At 55.5% G+C, this 16,252-nt stretch overlaps 2 protein-coding genes across 2 annotated transcripts in view; one reads left to right on the top strand and one right to left on the bottom strand.

Moving 5' to 3' along the window:
• Positions 1-1,842, bottom strand: part of C8A (complement C8 alpha chain) — a 29,999-nt gene extending 28,157 nt beyond the window's left edge. Inside the window, exon 1 of the mRNA XM_064148244.1 lies at positions 1,727-1,842. Within this exon, the coding sequence (XP_064004314.1) occupies positions 1,727-1,842 (116 nt within the window). The remainder of the gene's footprint in view (positions 1-1,726) is intronic.
• A 1,888-nt stretch (positions 1,843-3,730) lies between these two features.
• Positions 3,731-16,142, top strand: LOC135177785 (FYN-binding protein 2-like). Its single transcript, XM_064148243.1, has 5 exons — positions 3,731-3,823; positions 7,948-8,695; positions 10,887-11,081; positions 11,720-11,753; positions 15,995-16,142. The coding sequence occupies exons 1-5, from the start codon at positions 3,818-3,820 to the stop codon at positions 16,140-16,142; spliced, it is 1,131 nt and encodes a 376-aa protein (XP_064004313.1). The 5' UTR covers positions 3,731-3,817.
• Positions 16,143-16,252: the final 110 nt, after the last annotated feature.

Raw genomic sequence — 16,252 nt, 5'->3', positions numbered from 1 at the left:
TGAATCATAGAATCAAGCAGGATGGAAGAGAGCTCCAAGCTCATCCAGCCCAACCTAGCACCCAGCCCTGGCCAAGCAACCAGACCATGGCACTAAGTGCCCCAGCCAGGCTTGGCTTCAACACCTCCAGGCACAGCCACTCCACCAGCTCCCTGGGCAGCCCATTCCAATCTGAATCTCTTCCAATCTATTAATCTGTTTAAATCCTGATACAGAGTCCTTCCCCAGCCTTTAAGTGCTGAAAGGCCATTGTAAGGTTTCCCTGGAGCCTTCTCTTCTCCACCTTATCCAAGCCCAAAGTCTAGTTATCTTCCAAAGCAAACTGGTCTGCCCCCACATTGCCCTGGCTTTCACCAGCCTCACTGCTCCTTCCTTCTGGAAGTCTGAAGGATTAGGCATAAGTCCTGTCCCCAAGCTCTGCTCTTGTTTCTGGTGTCAAGTAATGCCTCTGTGAAATCTGAAAAGCAGCAAATCCAACTCTGTTAGAATATAGCTGCGCCCTCTGACTGTTCCCACCGGGCAGCAGGCAGCTGAGAGGGATGGTGCAGGGAAAAGACCTCTGCAGAAAGCTGTGCTTGCAGCCCGTGGCCTGCTGTGTCCATAGAAGATATTAATTGCATCACTGCCAGAAGAAAAGTAATAAATCTACATCATAGGGTCAGTGAGGTTGGAAAAAGACTTTTAAGACCATTGAGACTAACCATGAACCCAGCAATTCCAAGCCCACTGCTAAACCATATCCCCCAGCACCATCTCTACACAGCTTTTAAACCCTCTCCCTGCCATGCCACAGACACCTTCCACTAGACCAGGCTGCTCCAAGCCCCATCCAACCTGGCTTTGACCACTTTCAGGGATGAGGTATCCACAGTTTCTCTGGACAACCTGTTCCAGTGTCTCACCACTATCACAGTGGGGGATTTCTTTTGATCTAAATCTAGCCTCTTCCAGTTTAAAGCCAAATCATAGAACCACTGGGATTGGAAAAGTCTTTTAAGACCATCAGGACTAACCAGGAACCCAGCAATTCTAAGCCCACCACTAAACCATGTCCCTCAGCACCACCTCTGCACAGCTTTTCAATCCCTCCAGGGATGGTGGCTCCAACCACTTCCCTGGGCAGCCTGCTCCAGGGCTTGACAATACTTTCAGTGAAGAAATTTGTTTTCCTAATGTCCAAAGTAAACCTGCCCTGGCACAACTTGAGGCCATTTCCTCTCCTTCCATCTCCTGTTACCTGGGAGAAGAGACCGACCCCCTGCTCACTGCAGCCTCTTTCATGTAGTTGTAGAGCCTTGCTCAGGTTTCCCCAGAAGCCCACTTTCCCCCAGACTAAACAAGCCCAGTTCCCTCAGCCTCTCCTCATGAGACTCATCCCCTAGACCCAAATCATCAACTTCACCTTTGCAGACAGGCTGAAATTGTTCGTTCTGGGGAGGTGGTGCCTGCTTAGGCAGCGTTTGCTGCTGTGGCTCTCAGTAGTGGTCTTTGCTTTTATTCAAGCCGAGGCTGTGCCTGGGAGCTCCTGCTCTGGGTCACTGCTTCTGACACACAAACCCAGACCAAACTACAAGCTCCTGGCAGTGTAACAGCAGTGGTGGACAAGGTAGTCATTGTGGTTTCTGGGACGCTGCTGGTCATGACAGTTTGGTTTGGGGACCAGCTGGAGGCACCAGCACTGTGGGAAGAGTTGGGGCAGGAGGAGAAGGGCTCCTGAAAAGGTTACCTGCATTCCCTGCAGCACTTCAGAGAGGACAGAAAGTCCTGGTTCGTTGTCTCCTGACTGGTCTCTCCATGTGTTCCATTTACAGGTGGCAGCTCCAGCTCCTTATCTCCAGGCATTCCCCCGGAGGGTCTGGAGCCAGCTTCCCCTTCTGCAGTGTTTGATGTGCACACCACCAGGGCTACACCAGGGCTACACCAGGGCTACACCAGGGCTGCACCGAGCTGCCCACGCAGTTACTATAGCCCCACGTGAGTTACGGCAGCCCTGGGGCTGCTGGGGAAGGGAGGTGAGGGCAGAGGAGCTCCACCAGGGCCAGCAGGCACCAGAGGCGTGTTTTAAAGAAGCCTTTGGGCATGTTCTTTTCATTTTTGGAGCCTGCACAGAGGAGTCTGCCCTCTGCTTTGCCACGGGGCCACAGCTCCGGCGGCTCCAACAGTGCCTTAATTCAGAGCCTGCGCTGGTAGCGCTGGGCGGGCCATAAATCCTCCCTGGCTACCTGCACACAAAGCAGGCATTCATGCTCAGCACGCTGCAGCTCCAGGCCTGCCTTGGGGGGCCTTCCCTGCCAACTCCCAGCTCAGCAGGACCCCCCTCTTTCTTCTCTGAGACCACCAGGCAGCAGCAGGGCTTTTTATGTGGTGAGGAACGAGAGTCGCGCTCCGAGTCATGGCTCCCAGCTATTAGTCTTCCCCCCCAGTTTATCTTCCTGGGGGTTTGGTTTGGTTTGGTTTTCTCATCCCTCCTCGAGGTTAGCTTTGGAAAGCAGAGTCAGGTTAGGCTGTGAGACCAGCAGTCCCACCCAAGGGGTGCCTGGGGCAAGGCTTTTGGTGCTGTGATAGTTTGGGAGTTCCCTCCCCCCCCACCACTCATATGAAATCACCCAGCCTAGACTCAGCCTGCTGGAAGGTAAGAACTGAAGCTTTATGCTCACAGCTCAGCACAAGAGATGAGCAGATGGTTACAGTATTCACAGCTATAGACAGAAAGAGACAAGTTAAGAGTAATAGAGAAGCACAACAGCCCTGCCAGAAACCAGAGTGCCCAGGAGGGCTCCCAACCACCCTTCCACCTTCTTTCCACCCCTCTGCCTTATCCCAGAGTTTGCCTTATGTGCAAGGTGAGCTTGGAGGATCAGTAAGGGGGGCTAGTAGCAGAATTAGTTGGCTCACACAGCCAAAGCTGGGGACACAGTCTCAAGCTGTGCCAGAGGAGGTCTAGGCTGGATGTCAGGAGGAAGATGTTGTCAGAGTGATTGGCATTGGAATGGGCTGCCCAGGGAGGTGGTGGAGGGACCGTGCCTGGAGGTGTTGAAGCCAAGCCTGGCTGGGGCACTTAGTGCCATGGTCTGGTTGCTTGGCCAGAGCTGGGTGCTAGGTTGGGCTGGCTGAGCTTGGAGCTCTCTTCCCACCTGATTGATTCTGTGATACAGCTCCCTGAATGGAGGTTGTAGCAAGGTGGTGTGTGTGTGAGTGAGAGTCTTCTCCCTAGTAACAAGTGATAGGATGAGAGCAAATAGCCTCATGTTGCACCAGGGAATGCTCAGGTTGGATATTGGAAGAAAAATCCTCACTCAAAGGGTTCCCAAACTCTGGAAGAGGCTCCCCAGGGAGGTGGTTGCATCCTCACCCCTGGCAGTGTTTCAAAGATGCAGAAGTGCGGTGCTGAGGGGCGTGGGTTAGATCCGGACTTGGTGGTCAGATAAGGGCTGGAGTCAGCGCTCTTAAAGCTCTTCTCCAACCAGAACGGTTCTGTGATCGGGACACGGGTGGGGCAAGGAGGTGTCCTTCCTTTTTCCGTTGGAAACCCACCCCGGAGACGGCCGTTGCCTTTGTCACCCCGCGGAGGCTGCCCTCGGGGTGAGCCGGGCGCAGGCTGCGGCGGGGCAGGGCCCGGGGGCAGGCAGGCTCGGCGCTGCCCGGTGCAGCGCTGCCCGCCCCGGGGCGGGTCCGTCCGAGCGCCAGGTGTGGCCGTGGCCGTGTCCCGCCTCACCTGCTGAAAGGCTGAGGCGCAGGCGCGCTGGGCGGCCGGCGGGGAGCAGGAGCCGTGCGGCCGGGCTGAGCCGGGGGACCGGCGCGGAGGAGCGGCGCAGGGATGGAGGTGGTAACTGCGGGGCTGCCGCTCTGTCCCCGCTGCCCCTGCCCGAGCTCGCCGCTTGCTTTAGCGGCTCGGGGCTGTTACCTCCATGAAGTGCCGGGGGCAGCCTAACCGCAGGGTTAGGTGCAGGCTGTGGTCGCTGCTTCTGCTTGGCGTGGCGGGGTGGGGGCACCAAGGGACAGCTCTCCTGCCCCAGAGCACCGGTTGGGGGGCTGCCGGTGCCCGGTTTCTTCCCCCGCCTGCGGCTGTGAGCCGCACTGGCTGCCTTGGTACCCTAACCGAGAAGCAGAGGAGGGCTTTGTGCTGCTGGCGGTGGTTTCGTTTTGCTGGCTGGGGCCGGCGGGTTAATGAGCCGATGCTACCTGCAGCGTGCCCAGGCTGCCCGGGCTCAGCTCCAGCCACCCCTGCTGCCGGGCAGAGGGCAGCGCTGATTAAACATTCACCCGTGAGAGCTCCCCTGGAAGCCGAGATAAAGAGTGGGTGAAACCAAGAGCAAAACCACCTCGGGAGGGTAAAAGGCCATTCTGTGTGCCTCGTCCCGAGTGGGCTTCCTCAGCTGCAGCAAACTAACGGGGGCTTAGAGTCCTCCTGGTTAGCTCTTGGTGTGGGCACAATCCTCAGGCTGCTGCCCTTTCTAAAGGGTATCAATCTCTGATCTTTATGGTCCCAAACTGTTCTCTTGGTATCTTTATGACAGGCTTAAGTCAAGCTTCATTCTGCTCCCTAGAATGATATAAGAGGAGAGTTTTATTTCCAGGGAGAAAATATGGGAAGTTGAGCTGTCCCCTGGCTCTGTAATGCTCACAGCTTTCCGGCCACTGGAAGTCTGTCTCCTTTTTGTTCTCTTCCTCTCTCATCCTGCGTGGGATTTTGCCAAATGTAGCCTTATTCACAGGGAATGATCTGGCCAGATGTAGCTGCAATGCATAGGGTGAGCTGTTGGCAACCCTTTTGATCGATTGCTGTGTTCTCTCTGCTGGTCTGATTTTCGGGGGAGTGCCTCTCCCTGTTGTGCTGAACCCTCCTTGGGCTGGTGAGGCACTGTGGCTGGGGCATTGCTTGTCTCTGCCTTGCCTGTGGCCTCAGATTTAGGCTGAATATCTCCCTGAGCTAGCTAGAGGTGGGTGGATGGACTCAGAGAGTCACTCAGGCAGGTCTGTGGTCTGAAACAGTCCCAGTGGCATCCTGGGCTGGCTCAGGAGCAGTGTGGGTAGCAGGACAGGGGAGGTTCTTCTGCCCCTGTGCTCAGCACTGCTCAGGCCACCCCTGGAGTGCTGTGTCCAGCTCTGGGCTCCTGAATTGCAGAGAGATGTTGAGGTGCTGGAAGGTGTTTGGAGAAGGGCAGCAAGGCTGGGGAGGGGCCTGGAGCAGAGCCCTGTGAGGAGAGGCTGAGGGAGCTGGGGGTGTGCAGCCTGCAGCAGAGGAGGCTCAGGGCAGAGCTCATTGCTGTCTGCAGCTGCCTGCAGGGAGGCTGTAGCCAGGTGGGGTTGGGCTCTGCTGCCAGGCACCCAGCAACAGAACAAGGGGACAGAGTCTGGAGTTGAGGCAGGGGAGGTCTAGGCTGGATGTGAGGAGGAAGCTGTTGGCAGAGAGAGTGGTTGGCGTTGTGGGGAGGGAGATAGTACTTGGCCAGGTGTGGGAGTGCAGGAGGTGGACATGCAGTGCAGTTTAACTCCATCCTTCCAGGTGATTCAGTGTGCTCAGCCAGGGGCCTTACATCTCTCTCCTGCACCAGATCTGCTTGTGGCATAGGCACCAGTATCACAGAATCACAGTACTGTCGAGGTTGGAAGGGACCTTTGAGGCCATCAAGTCCAACCTCTTGCCTAGAGCTCGTGATCCCACAGCTCCAGTGTGCAGACTGCAGAGTGGGGGAAGCTGTGTTCTAGTGGTGGGCCTTAAGCACAGATAACCTTCCAGTTAATGGGACAAGTCATTTGAAGCTGTCATTTTGAGACAAGAGGAAGAACAACTTGAGAGGGATGGGGAAGGGAAGCTCATACCCAACCCTCTTTAATTAAAGGCAGTGCCAGGAAGGAGCTTGACTAAGAAGCCCTCTTTGCCAGGAGTCTGCCTCACCTGTGGTAAACTGAGACATGCAGGTCATTCTTTTCTCTGAGTGCACTGGTGAGGAGCTGTGAGCTAAAGAAAATGAGTGAGGAGAGGTGAACAGCACCGAACTCTTCAACTGTTGCTGCAGCACATGCTAAAGCTCAGTGCAGTTGCATTAGGGCACCTCACTGCTTGATTTCCTGGCTGGCATTGCTGGAGTGATTTGGTATGTGTGGGATTATTTTTGTTCCACTCTCCCCAACACCCCCAAACCTGATTCATCCTCCTTGTGCTTTTGAGAACTCCCCTTGCCATCAGCTCACCTCTGCCCGGGCAGCTCACGCAGCATTGTGCTCCTATGAAGTAGAGTTGGAGTGATTGGCTTCCCTGGCCAGCAGGGCAAGGGAGGGGATTCTGCCCCTTGGCTCTGCTCTCCTCACACCCCTCCTGCACTCCTGGGGGCAGTTCTGGAGCCCCCAGCACAAGCAGCACATGGAAGTGTTGGAGGCAGTGCAGAGGAGGCCACCAAGATGCTGAGAGGGCTGCAGCAGCTCTGCTGTGAGCACAGGCTGAGAGAGTTGGGGCTGTGCAGGCTGGAGAAGAGAAGGCTTGGAGGAGACCTTGGAGTGGCCTTGCAGGATCTGAAGGGGGATAGAGGAAGGCTGTGGAGGGACTATTGACAAGGTCTGGTAATGAGAGGATGAGGAGGAATGGGTTTGAAGTGGCAGAAGATTGAAAGTGGATGTTAGGAAAAGGTTGTTTGGAGTGAGGGTGGTGAGACACTGGCACAGGTTGCCCAGGGAGGTGTTCAAGGCCAGGTTGGATGAGTCCTTGAGCAGCCTGTCCTAGTGGGAGGTATCCCTGCCGATGGCAAGGGGTTGGAACTGGCTGAGCTTTGAGGTCCCTTCCAACCTAAACCAGTCTGTGCTTCAAACCTGCATCCCCAAGGGTTGCTTTCTTTACATCATGCTCTGCCCTGTGAAAGTAATAAAGCCAGTGAAAGAGGTTATTCAGGAGGAGCTGTCAGTGTTCAGTAAATCATGCAATTAAGGGCAGCAAGCCCTCAGTGTGCTATTCAGCTGTCCTGCCTTAACACTTAAGGCTGGGGCTTGGCTGTTTTTTCCCCCCAGCATAACCAAGTTCTGCCCTAGATAATTTTTTCCAATTTCCTCATTAGGCAGGTTCTCTCAGGAAGCTTTGCAGTTCTCTGCTCCCATCTAAGCTGCCAGAGTGGTGTGCCTAACGTAAGCATGGCATATAAAAAGTTACAGAGCAGTTCAAGGGCTTAAGGAGCTCATAAATTTGCCTTCATAGTTTTCTGCCTCGTTCAGTTGGGGACTGAATTGAAAACCTCCACACTGCAGGCAGAAAAAGAAACCATGGGATCAGAACAGGTTGGGAGAGAGCTCCAAGCTCACCCAGCCCTGGCCAAGCAACCAGACCATGGCACTAAGTGCCCCAGCCAGGCTTGGCTTCAACACCTCCAGGCACAGTCACTCCACCACCTCCCTGGGCAGCCCATTCCAATGCCAATCACTTGGGCAACAACTTCCTCCTAACAGCCAGCCTAGACCTTCCCTGGCACAGCTTGAGACTGTGTCCCCTTGTTCTGTTGCTGGGTGCCTGGCAGCAGAGCCCAACCCCACCTGGCTACAGCCTTCCTTCTGGGGAGGGACTATTGAGAAGGTCTGGTAATGAGAGGATGAGGAGGAATGGGTTTGAAGTGGCAGAGGGGAGACTGAAATTGGATGTTAGGGAAGGGTTCTTTGCAGTGAGGGTGGTGAGACACTGGCACAGGTTGCCCAGGGAGGTTGTGAAGCACAGAATCACAGATCTTTGATCACATTCTGTGACTCTGTGCTCCACAGCCTCCCTGGAGGTGTTCAAAGCCAGGCTGGATGAGGCTTTGAGTGACCTGTTCTAGCAGGAGGTGTCTCTGCTCATGGTGGTGGGTTGGAACTGGATGGGCTTTGAGGTCCCTTCCAAGCTAAATGATTCTGTGATCATGATGGCATCTCTTGCCTGTTGTCATCTCTGAAAGTGGGTGTTTTGTGCTCTCCTCTCTCCCCCCTCAGGAAGGTGTGACTGATTTCCAGGCCCTGCGAGCAAAGTTTCAGAGTGACCCCGACTTGGCCACAAAGCTCCTGCACCCACTCAGGAAGCCTCCAGTCAGGGTCCAGCCAAAGCTGGACTCTGGAGAGGATGCTGTGCTCAGCCCTCTGCCCTTGACTAAGAGGAAAGTCATAATACTGAGCCCCAAGGATGAACCTGTCCCCCCTGCCTCCCAGCACAAGCCTCTGGTGTGGCCTCGGTCCAAGCCGCTGGGGCACAACGATGCCCACGGAGGCAATGCCTCGGGGGAAGGGCTGAGTTCCCTGAAGACAGGTCTAGAGGAGCCTCTGCCATCCTGTTGCACAGGCCAGCAAGCACCAGCCCAAACGTCTCCAGAGAGCCCTCAGCTCCCAAGTTCTTTCCACCATGCCCTCCAGATGTGGGAGAAGACTCTATCCCATGGGGACAAAGCAAGCACAGTGCCCCTGCCCCAGCGGGCAGCGAACTTGTACGTGCAGCCCTGCCCAGAGCAGAGGCTGGCACAGGCTCCAGCTGCACCAAGCAACAGCAGGATGCCACTGTCTGGAAGCAAGCCCGTGCTGGACTTGCCTGTCCAGAAGAAGGATGCTCTGCACAGCAATGGGCTGGCCCTTCCCCAGGCTCCCCGAGGACACAGGAGCTCTGGTGGAGTTGCTGTTGAGAGCAGGGTGGCAGCTGCAGCCTGCCAGCCAGGGGATCGTGCACCAGGAGAGCAAACTCAGCAGCAGAAAGGTACAGTAAGCTGTGCTCTTTACACTGAGGATAGAGACAGGCATTGCTGTTCAGATATATATGCATGTTTTGGCTGGGTGGGGAATGGCTGAGGAACAGGCCCTGGGGGTCTGGGCTGAGGAAAAGCTCAACAGGAGCCTGCAGGGGGAGTGCAGCCCAGACACAACCCTGTGCTGGGCTGCAGCAAGAGCAGTGTGGGCAGCAGGGCAAGGGAGGGAATTCTGCCCCTTGGCTCTGCTCTCCCCAGACTCCACCTGCAGTCCTGGGTGCAGTTCTGGAGCCTCTATTCCAAGAGGGCTGTGGAGATGCTGGAGAGTGTCCAGAGCAGGGCCAGGAGGATGCTCAGAGGCTGCAGCAGCTCTGCTGTGAGCACAGACTGGAAGAGTTGGGGCTGTGCAGGCTGGAGCAGAGGAGGCTCCCAGGTGACCTTCTTGTGGCCTTCCAGCATCTGAAGGGGGCTACAAAAATCTGGGGAGGGACTTTTTAGGCTCTGGGGGAGTGCCAGGCCTGGGGGGATTGGAGCAAAGCTGAGGTGAGGAGGAAGTTGTTGGTGATGAGAACCTGGAAGGGGTTGCCCAGGGAGGTGGTTATGGCCCCCTGGCTGGAGGTGTTTCAGGCCAGGCTGGCTGAGGCTGTGTGCAGCCTGCTCTAGGGTAGGGTGTCCCTGGGCATGGCAGGGGGCTTGGAACTGGCTGCTCCTTGTGGTCCCTTCCAGCCCTGCCTGATTCTATGTATTTTTAAGCTCACTTGAAGAAGTTGCCTGAGGTTTGAGAGTAGGGTGAAGAGTGGATTTGATCTGCTTTGGCAGATTTAAGGTTCTTGTTGCTATGTCCTGCTTGAACTTTTCTGCAAGGACAGTTTAGTTCCAATTATAATCCTCCCTCCCCCACCCAACCTCTGCACCTTCCCAGCTTTGCAGAAGGTCCCATCTGAGCTTGCAGAGCATATCCTCCTTGCAGCATTTCTTATAGAAACTGGTGCTAGGGAACTTGAATGCTGCTCAGTTCCTCTTGCTGATGTCATGCCAAGTGCAGGAGCACTGAGAAGCTGAGGTCTCTGTTTACCCTGGACAGCTTTCCTTGCAGGGCTGTGCCTTGCAAACAGCCATGGCCCTAAATCCTGGCAGATTAAAATGTTATGGGTACAGCAGATTGGGGTAGTGGTTTATGATCCAGAGGAAGGGAGCTGTTGAGAGCTGAGGCCCCAGCACAGTTAACCTTCATCAAAAGCTGTCAAAATGGACATTTCCTTCTCATTTTTCCATTCTGGGAGTGTGGTGAGAGCTCCACTGTGAAACAGGGATGCTGAAACTGGAAGGCCAAGGGTAAGGTCCTGCACCTAGCTGGGTGCAATCCCAAGCACAGCTCCAGGCTGGGTGGGGAATGGCTGAGAGCAGCCCTGAGGAACAGGCCCTGGGGGTCTGGACTGAGGAAAAGCTCAACAGGAGGCTGCAGGGGGAGTGCAGCCCAGACACAACCCTGTGCTGGGCTGCAGCAGGGCAAGGGAGGGCATTCTGCCCCTTGGCTCTGCTCTCCTCACACCAACCTGCAGTCCTGGGGGCAGTTCTGGAGCCCCCAGCACAAGCAGCACATGGAAGTGTTGGAGGCAGTGCAGAGGAGGCCACCAAGATGCTGAGAGGGCTGCAGCAGCTCTGCTGTGAGCACAGGCTGAGAGAGTTGGGGCTGTGCAGGCTGGAGAAGAGAAGGCTTGGAGGAGCCCTTGGAGTGGCCTTGCAGTGTCTGCAGGGGGCTACAGGAGGGCTGGGGAGGGACTATTGACAAGGTCTGGTAATGAGAGGATGAGGAGGAATGGGTTTGAAGTGGCAGAGGGGAGACTGAAAGTGGATGTTAGGAAAGGGTTGTTTGCAGTGAGGGTGGTGAGACACTGGCACAGGTTGAGAGTGGTGAGACACTGGCACAGGTTGCCCTGGGAGGCTGTGGAGCACAGAATCATCCAACGTGATCTTTGATCTCCCTGGAGGTGTTCAGGACCAGGCTGGATGAGGCTTTGAGCAACCTGTTGTAGTGAGGGTTGGAACTGGCTGCTCTCTGAGGTCCCTTCCATCCTAAACCCTTCTGTGATGCTGGGAAGCAGAGTGGGCTGGAAACATCAGTGGGACACTACTGATCCCAGCTGATTTTTGCTGAAGTTGGGGCTAATTGCTGCCTGTCCTTGTGCTTCTCTGGAGCAGGATTAGAGCATCCTCTGTGCCAGCCTCGAGCAGGAAAATGCCCTCTCAGCCCCAGGAGCAAGGAGCCAAGGGTTAAACCTCTGCCTGCAGCTGAATCCCTGGGTCCTGCCCCTGAGAAGCCTGCGAGACCCCAGAGGTTTGATCTCGGCGCTTTCCAACGTGCTGTGCCTTGTGGACACAGAGGACACCAAACAGGTAAGAGATTTCTGCTCTCTCTCTTCCCAAACCTGATCTGCAGAGAGTGAATGGTTCTGCTCTGCTGGTTACTGTCACCTGTAAGGTCACGATTCCAAAAGCACAGGAATAAGACTTTGGAAAGAGGTTTAAGCATTAGGAAGAAGCAGTTTGCTGTGAGGGTGGTGGAACAATGGAACAGGTTGCTTAGGGAGGTAGTGGAGGTCCCATCCCTGGAGGCATTCGAGGTCAGGCTTGATGGGGCTCTGGGAAACCTGATCTGGTTGGGGGATGCCCCTGTTTACTGCAGAGGGGATGGACTAAGATGACCTTTGGAGGTCCTCTCCAACCCAAAGCTTTCTCTGATCCTAAAACATTGTTCTTAACATCTTCCTCGACAGTAAAAAGAACCAAACAGTTTCAGGGAGGCAGAGAGGGAGCTGGGGGTGCTGGTAGAGAGGAGCTGAAGATGAGCCACCAGTGTGCCCAGGTGGGCAGCAGAGCCAATGGCATCCTGGGCTGGCTCAGGAGCAGTGTGGGCAGCAGGACAAGTGAGGTTCTTCTGCCTCTGTGCTCAGCACTGCTATTGATTCTATGATTCTAAAGGAGCACTCAGTCTTGCCTCCAAACATTAATCCTCTATGTGTGTTTGTGTGCAGCTGCTGGAGAAGAGGATTACCTGACCCCTGAAAGGTAAGCATGTGGCAAGGCAGTGTGTGGCTTGTGGGTACCAGGAGCATCCCTGCCCTGTGGTGCTGAAGTGTCCTGGTGCGGTCTGGAGGGAACACCCAGCTCCTGGAGGCACTGACTTGCTCCAAGGGTTGTGTGAACCTCCATGGGAAGCTCAAAGTCTATTTGGTCTACCTGGACTTCAGCAAAGCCTTTGACACCATCTGCCACAAGCAGCTCCTGGCCAAGCTGGCAGCTCATGGCTTGGACAGATTCACTCTGGTATGGGTCAAGAACTGGCTGGAGGGCTGGGCCCAGACAGTGGTGGTGAATGGTGCCACATCCAGCTGGCACTGGTGCTGTGCCCCAGGGATCAGTGCTGGGCACAGTCCTGTTCAGTATCTTCAGTGATAATCTGGAGCAGGGGATTGAGTCCAGCATCAGTGAGTTTGCAGATGGCACCAAGCTAGGAGCAGCTGTGGAGCTGTTGGAGGGTAGCAGAGCCCTGCAGAGGGACCTGGCCAGGCTGGGTGGGTGGGCAGAGGCCAATGGGATGAGACTGAGCAAGGCCAAGGGCACTCTGGCCACAACAACCAGGCAGCCAGCAACAGAACACGGGGACACGGCCTCAAGCTGTGCCAGGGCAGGTCTAGGCTGGATGTTGTTAGGAATTTGTCAGAGAGAGTGATTGGCACTGGAATGGGCTGCCCAGGGAGGTGGTGGAGTGGCTGTGCCTGGAGGTGTTGCAGCCAAGCCTGGCTGGGGCACTGAGTGCCATGGTCTGGTAGGTTGGGCAGGGCTGGGTGAGCTTGGAGCTCTCTTCCCACCTGGCTGATTTTATGACTCCCCTAATGTTTCCTCTCTGTTTTCTCCTCCATCCTGTGACTTCTGTCTGGATTTAAGTGACATGGGAAGCCCCACACGTGTCCTTAGGTGTGGTGTGGATGGCTGGAGAGAGAACACTGCTGGTGCTTTGTTGGAACAGATCACTCAGCACCTGTGTGCTTTTTTGCTTCCTGTTTTCCTCATACTCGGGCTGGTGTTTGCAGTGCAGAGGTGCTTTTGGGAGCTGTTGCTGAAACAAAGCCCTGGTGTAAGCAGCAGGTGCTGGGGTGGTTCTTTCCCTGCAGCAGAGGAGCTTGTCCTCCTGCCTGCTTGTGCAGCCACTGCCCTCCCGCCCCCACTGCAGCACTTTAGCTGTCTCCAGTTGCTGAAGTGAGACTATTGAGTGGTGATGCAAGCTCCCTGCAGGCCGTGGGTTGATCAGTTCAGGTCCTAATAGCAGGGATGCCTGAAAAGGGTCCAACACCTTAGACACAGTTATATTACACAGGCTCACAGGATGTTGTCATCCAGTCCAAGCCCCCTGCCAGAGCAGGGCCACACAATCCAGCTCAGGGCACACAGGAACGCATCCAGACAGACCTGGAGAGGCTCCAGAGAAAGAGACTCCACAACCTCTCTGGGCAGCCTGTGCCAGGGCTCTGGGACCCTTCCAGTCAGGAAGTTCCCCTTTTGTTGAGCTGGAACCTCCTGTGCTGCAGCTTCCATCCATTGCTGCTTGTCTTATCACAGCTTAATGCGGAGAAGAGAAGGCTGAGAGGAGATCTGATCAATGAGTACAAATATCTGAGAGGTGGGAGTCAAGTGGCTGAGGCCAAGCTCTTTTTGGTGGTCAGCAGCAGTCAGCCAAGGAGCAACAGCTACAAACTGGAACAGATCTAAGATCACGTTCGGTGCTTCTGTGCTCCACAACCTCCCTGGGCAACCTCTGCCCGTGTCTCACCACCCTCAACCTGTGCCAGTGTCTCACCACCCTCACTGCAAAGAACCCTTTCCTAACATCCACTTTCAATGTTCCCTCTGCCAGCTCAAACCCATTCCTGCTTGTGTTGTCAGTACCAGACCTTGTCAATAGTAGCCCCCTTCAGATCCTGCAAGGCCACTCCAAGGTCTCCTCCAAGCCTTCTCTTCTCCAGCCTGCACAGCCCCAACTCTCTCAGCCTGTGTTCACAGCAGAGCTGCTGCAGCCCTCTCAGCATCTTGGTGGCCTCCTCTGCACTGCCTCCAACACTTCCATGTTCTGCTTGTGTTGGGGTTCCAGAACTGCACCCAGGTGGGGTGTGAGGAGAGCAGAGCCAAGGGGCAGAATGCCCTCCCTTGCCCTGCTGCCCAGCACAGGGTTGGTTGTCAGAAGAGAGCTGGTTTTAAAGGACTCAAAGAAAAGAAGCACCTCCAAAGCTGTCAGGGGCTGCCCAGGGAGGTGGTGGAGTGGCTGTGCCTGGAGGTGTTGAAGCCAAGCCTGGCTGGGGCACTTAGTGCCATGGTCTGGTTGCTTGGCCAGGGCTGGGTGCTAGGCTGGGCTGGATGAGCTTGGAGCTCTCTTCCAACCTGGTTGATTCTATGAGTTCTCTGCACCAGAAGGAAGCTGTCTTGGTGCTGTGCTGCAGCAGGCTTTGCTGTTGTGCTCTGGCACTTGTGACCTGGGCTTTCCCATGGGGTACTTGTTAAATATTAGCCAGCTGATAACTGAGGAAAGGAATTCAATTAGCTCCCCATGCCACAGTGGGAGTCGTGGGGGTTTGGGAGCAGGAATTCCCCTCCCTGAAGCCTCACCTGGAATGAGCCTGGTCACATAGGAGCCCTGCCTGGTCGCTTGTGCCAGCTAAGCTTGAGCTCTGCTTCCTTGTTTGGGGATAAACGCTCTGGGGCCGGGCAGGGCTCTGCCAGCCCGGCAGGCTGCTGGCTCTGGGGCAGCACTGTGATAGTGATGTTTAGCACCATCTCTGCCTCCTGTCACAGAACTTTAGAGGTTGGAAGGGACCTCCAGATACCATCCAGCCCAAGCTCCCTGCCAAAGCAGGATCCCCTAGGGTAGTTCACACCGGGATGCTTGTAGGTGGGTTTGGAAAGCCCCCAGAGGAGGAGGCTCCACAGCCTCTCTGGGCAGCCTGTGTGTGTGAACGGCTGCGTGGGTGTCCAGCTGAGCTCCCGAGATGAGGTTTTATCCTGTGGCTGGGCTAGGAGAGGGGAAGGGCAGGGGTTTCTCCAGGTCTTCTCTTCCTGCAGCACTGGCACCGGGGCCCAAAGAGCAGCCTGCAGCAGGAGTGCAGCCTGCTGGGGTGTGTGTTCCCTTCCACGGGACCTACATGCCCACACAAGCTGTGGCACCAGCAAGCTGGCAGGCACTGCCCCCGGTGCTGGGGGACTGCAGGGGGCTGGGATGGTCCTTGCTGTTAGCACAAAGTTCTGCCTGACTTCTGTTCTCACTCCTTACCCTGATTTCGTGGCTGTTTAAGATGCACCCTGAGTTGCTTGTTCCTGCTGTTGCGGTTTGCATCAGCTGCTTAAGCCTTACTCTGCTGACGCTGAGCTGTGCCAGCAGAGTGATTCAAGGTAAACCAAACTCTCCCTCAGCTGTGCTCCTGCTAAAAGGTGGAAGTCCTCACTCTAGCTCTTCCTGGTGCTCTGTCGCTGCTCCAGCCCATCCCCGGCGTGTGTTACAAACTGCATCTTGCCTTAAGCTGCTGACAGTTCTGCTGCCATGGGTGGAGGGGAAGCCTTGAGACCCTTGCTGAGTTCTCTGGGGACACCTGGGCTTCTCTCTGCACCTATTGCCCAAACGGTGCTGGTTTGAAATTCCAGAGGAGCAAAGAAAAAGGAAAATGAGGAGATGGAGACTGTGCTGGGAAGCCTTTGAGGCTGTGTGGTGCTGGGGCTGAGGTCACACTTGGCACTTGTTGTGTCAGCACAGAATGTGTGGCTCGATAAGCTCAGGAGTGGGACCTTTGAATGTGCCCTCTGATACTTCTGCTTTTCCCTTCCTGTTTCCTTAAGTGGGCACCAGCACAGCAGAGTGCAGCTGGGTTGGGTTTGGTGTTGAAGTAGCTGTGGTCAGCTTCAGAAATGCTGCACTCTGAGGTCCTTGAGTTCTGGGGGCCTGTTTCTGCTCCAGGGATCCCTCCAGGCAGGAGTCAATCATGTCAGTGTGAAGCCCCTTCGTGTGCCTGGGGCTGCCTGTCCTCTCAGAGGAGAAGTGATGCAAGTGCAGGGCTGGGGTGAGGCTCAGCTGAGTCCTGCATCAGGCACAGGTCCCCGCTCCCTCCAGGGAGTTCCTGCTTTGCCTTTGCTTTCATGTGGCTTCAAAGCAGTTGAATTCTTTGTCCTTCAGCTGAAATATTGTTTTCTTTCAGACTTCTAAAAGAGTCAGGGGAAAAAAACCCAAACCAATCTCTTCTCTTTTATTTCTCCTTTCATGCTCTCAGTGCTCAGCTTGAAGAGCAGTGCAGTGATGGAGGAACCCCAACGTACCTGAATCAGTACGAGGACACCGCAACCTTGTGTGCCACTGAAGGTACTTTGCAAGGCAAGGTGGCTGGGTTAGTTCCATGCTGGCTGGGGGAAAGCCTGTGAGAGAGGAGGCAGCGTGCAGTTAGTCAAGCTGGGGAGGGCAGTGTTGCATTGATCCGGGTGACCAGAGGACTGCCTGGCCTGTCTCTGTGTGTACTGGCAGTGTATGAGGA

Source organism: Pogoniulus pusillus, chromosome 8 (assembly GCF_015220805.1).
Source record: "Pogoniulus pusillus isolate bPogPus1 chromosome 8, bPogPus1.pri, whole genome shotgun sequence".
NCBI lineage: Eukaryota > Metazoa > Chordata > Aves > Piciformes > Lybiidae > Pogoniulus > Pogoniulus pusillus.
This window is presented reverse-complemented; position numbering and strand designations above follow the sequence as displayed.

Coding starts and splice junctions, on each gene's coding strand:
- LOC135177785 (XM_064148243.1), top strand. Junction 8,696..10,886: donor GCAAACTCAGCAGCAGAAAG/GTACAGTAAGCT, acceptor TCTCTGGAGCAG/GATTAGAGCATCCTCTGTGC. Junction 11,082..11,719: donor ACACAGAGGACACCAAACAG/GTAAGAGATTTC, acceptor GTTTGTGTGCAG/CTGCTGGAGAAGAGGATTAC.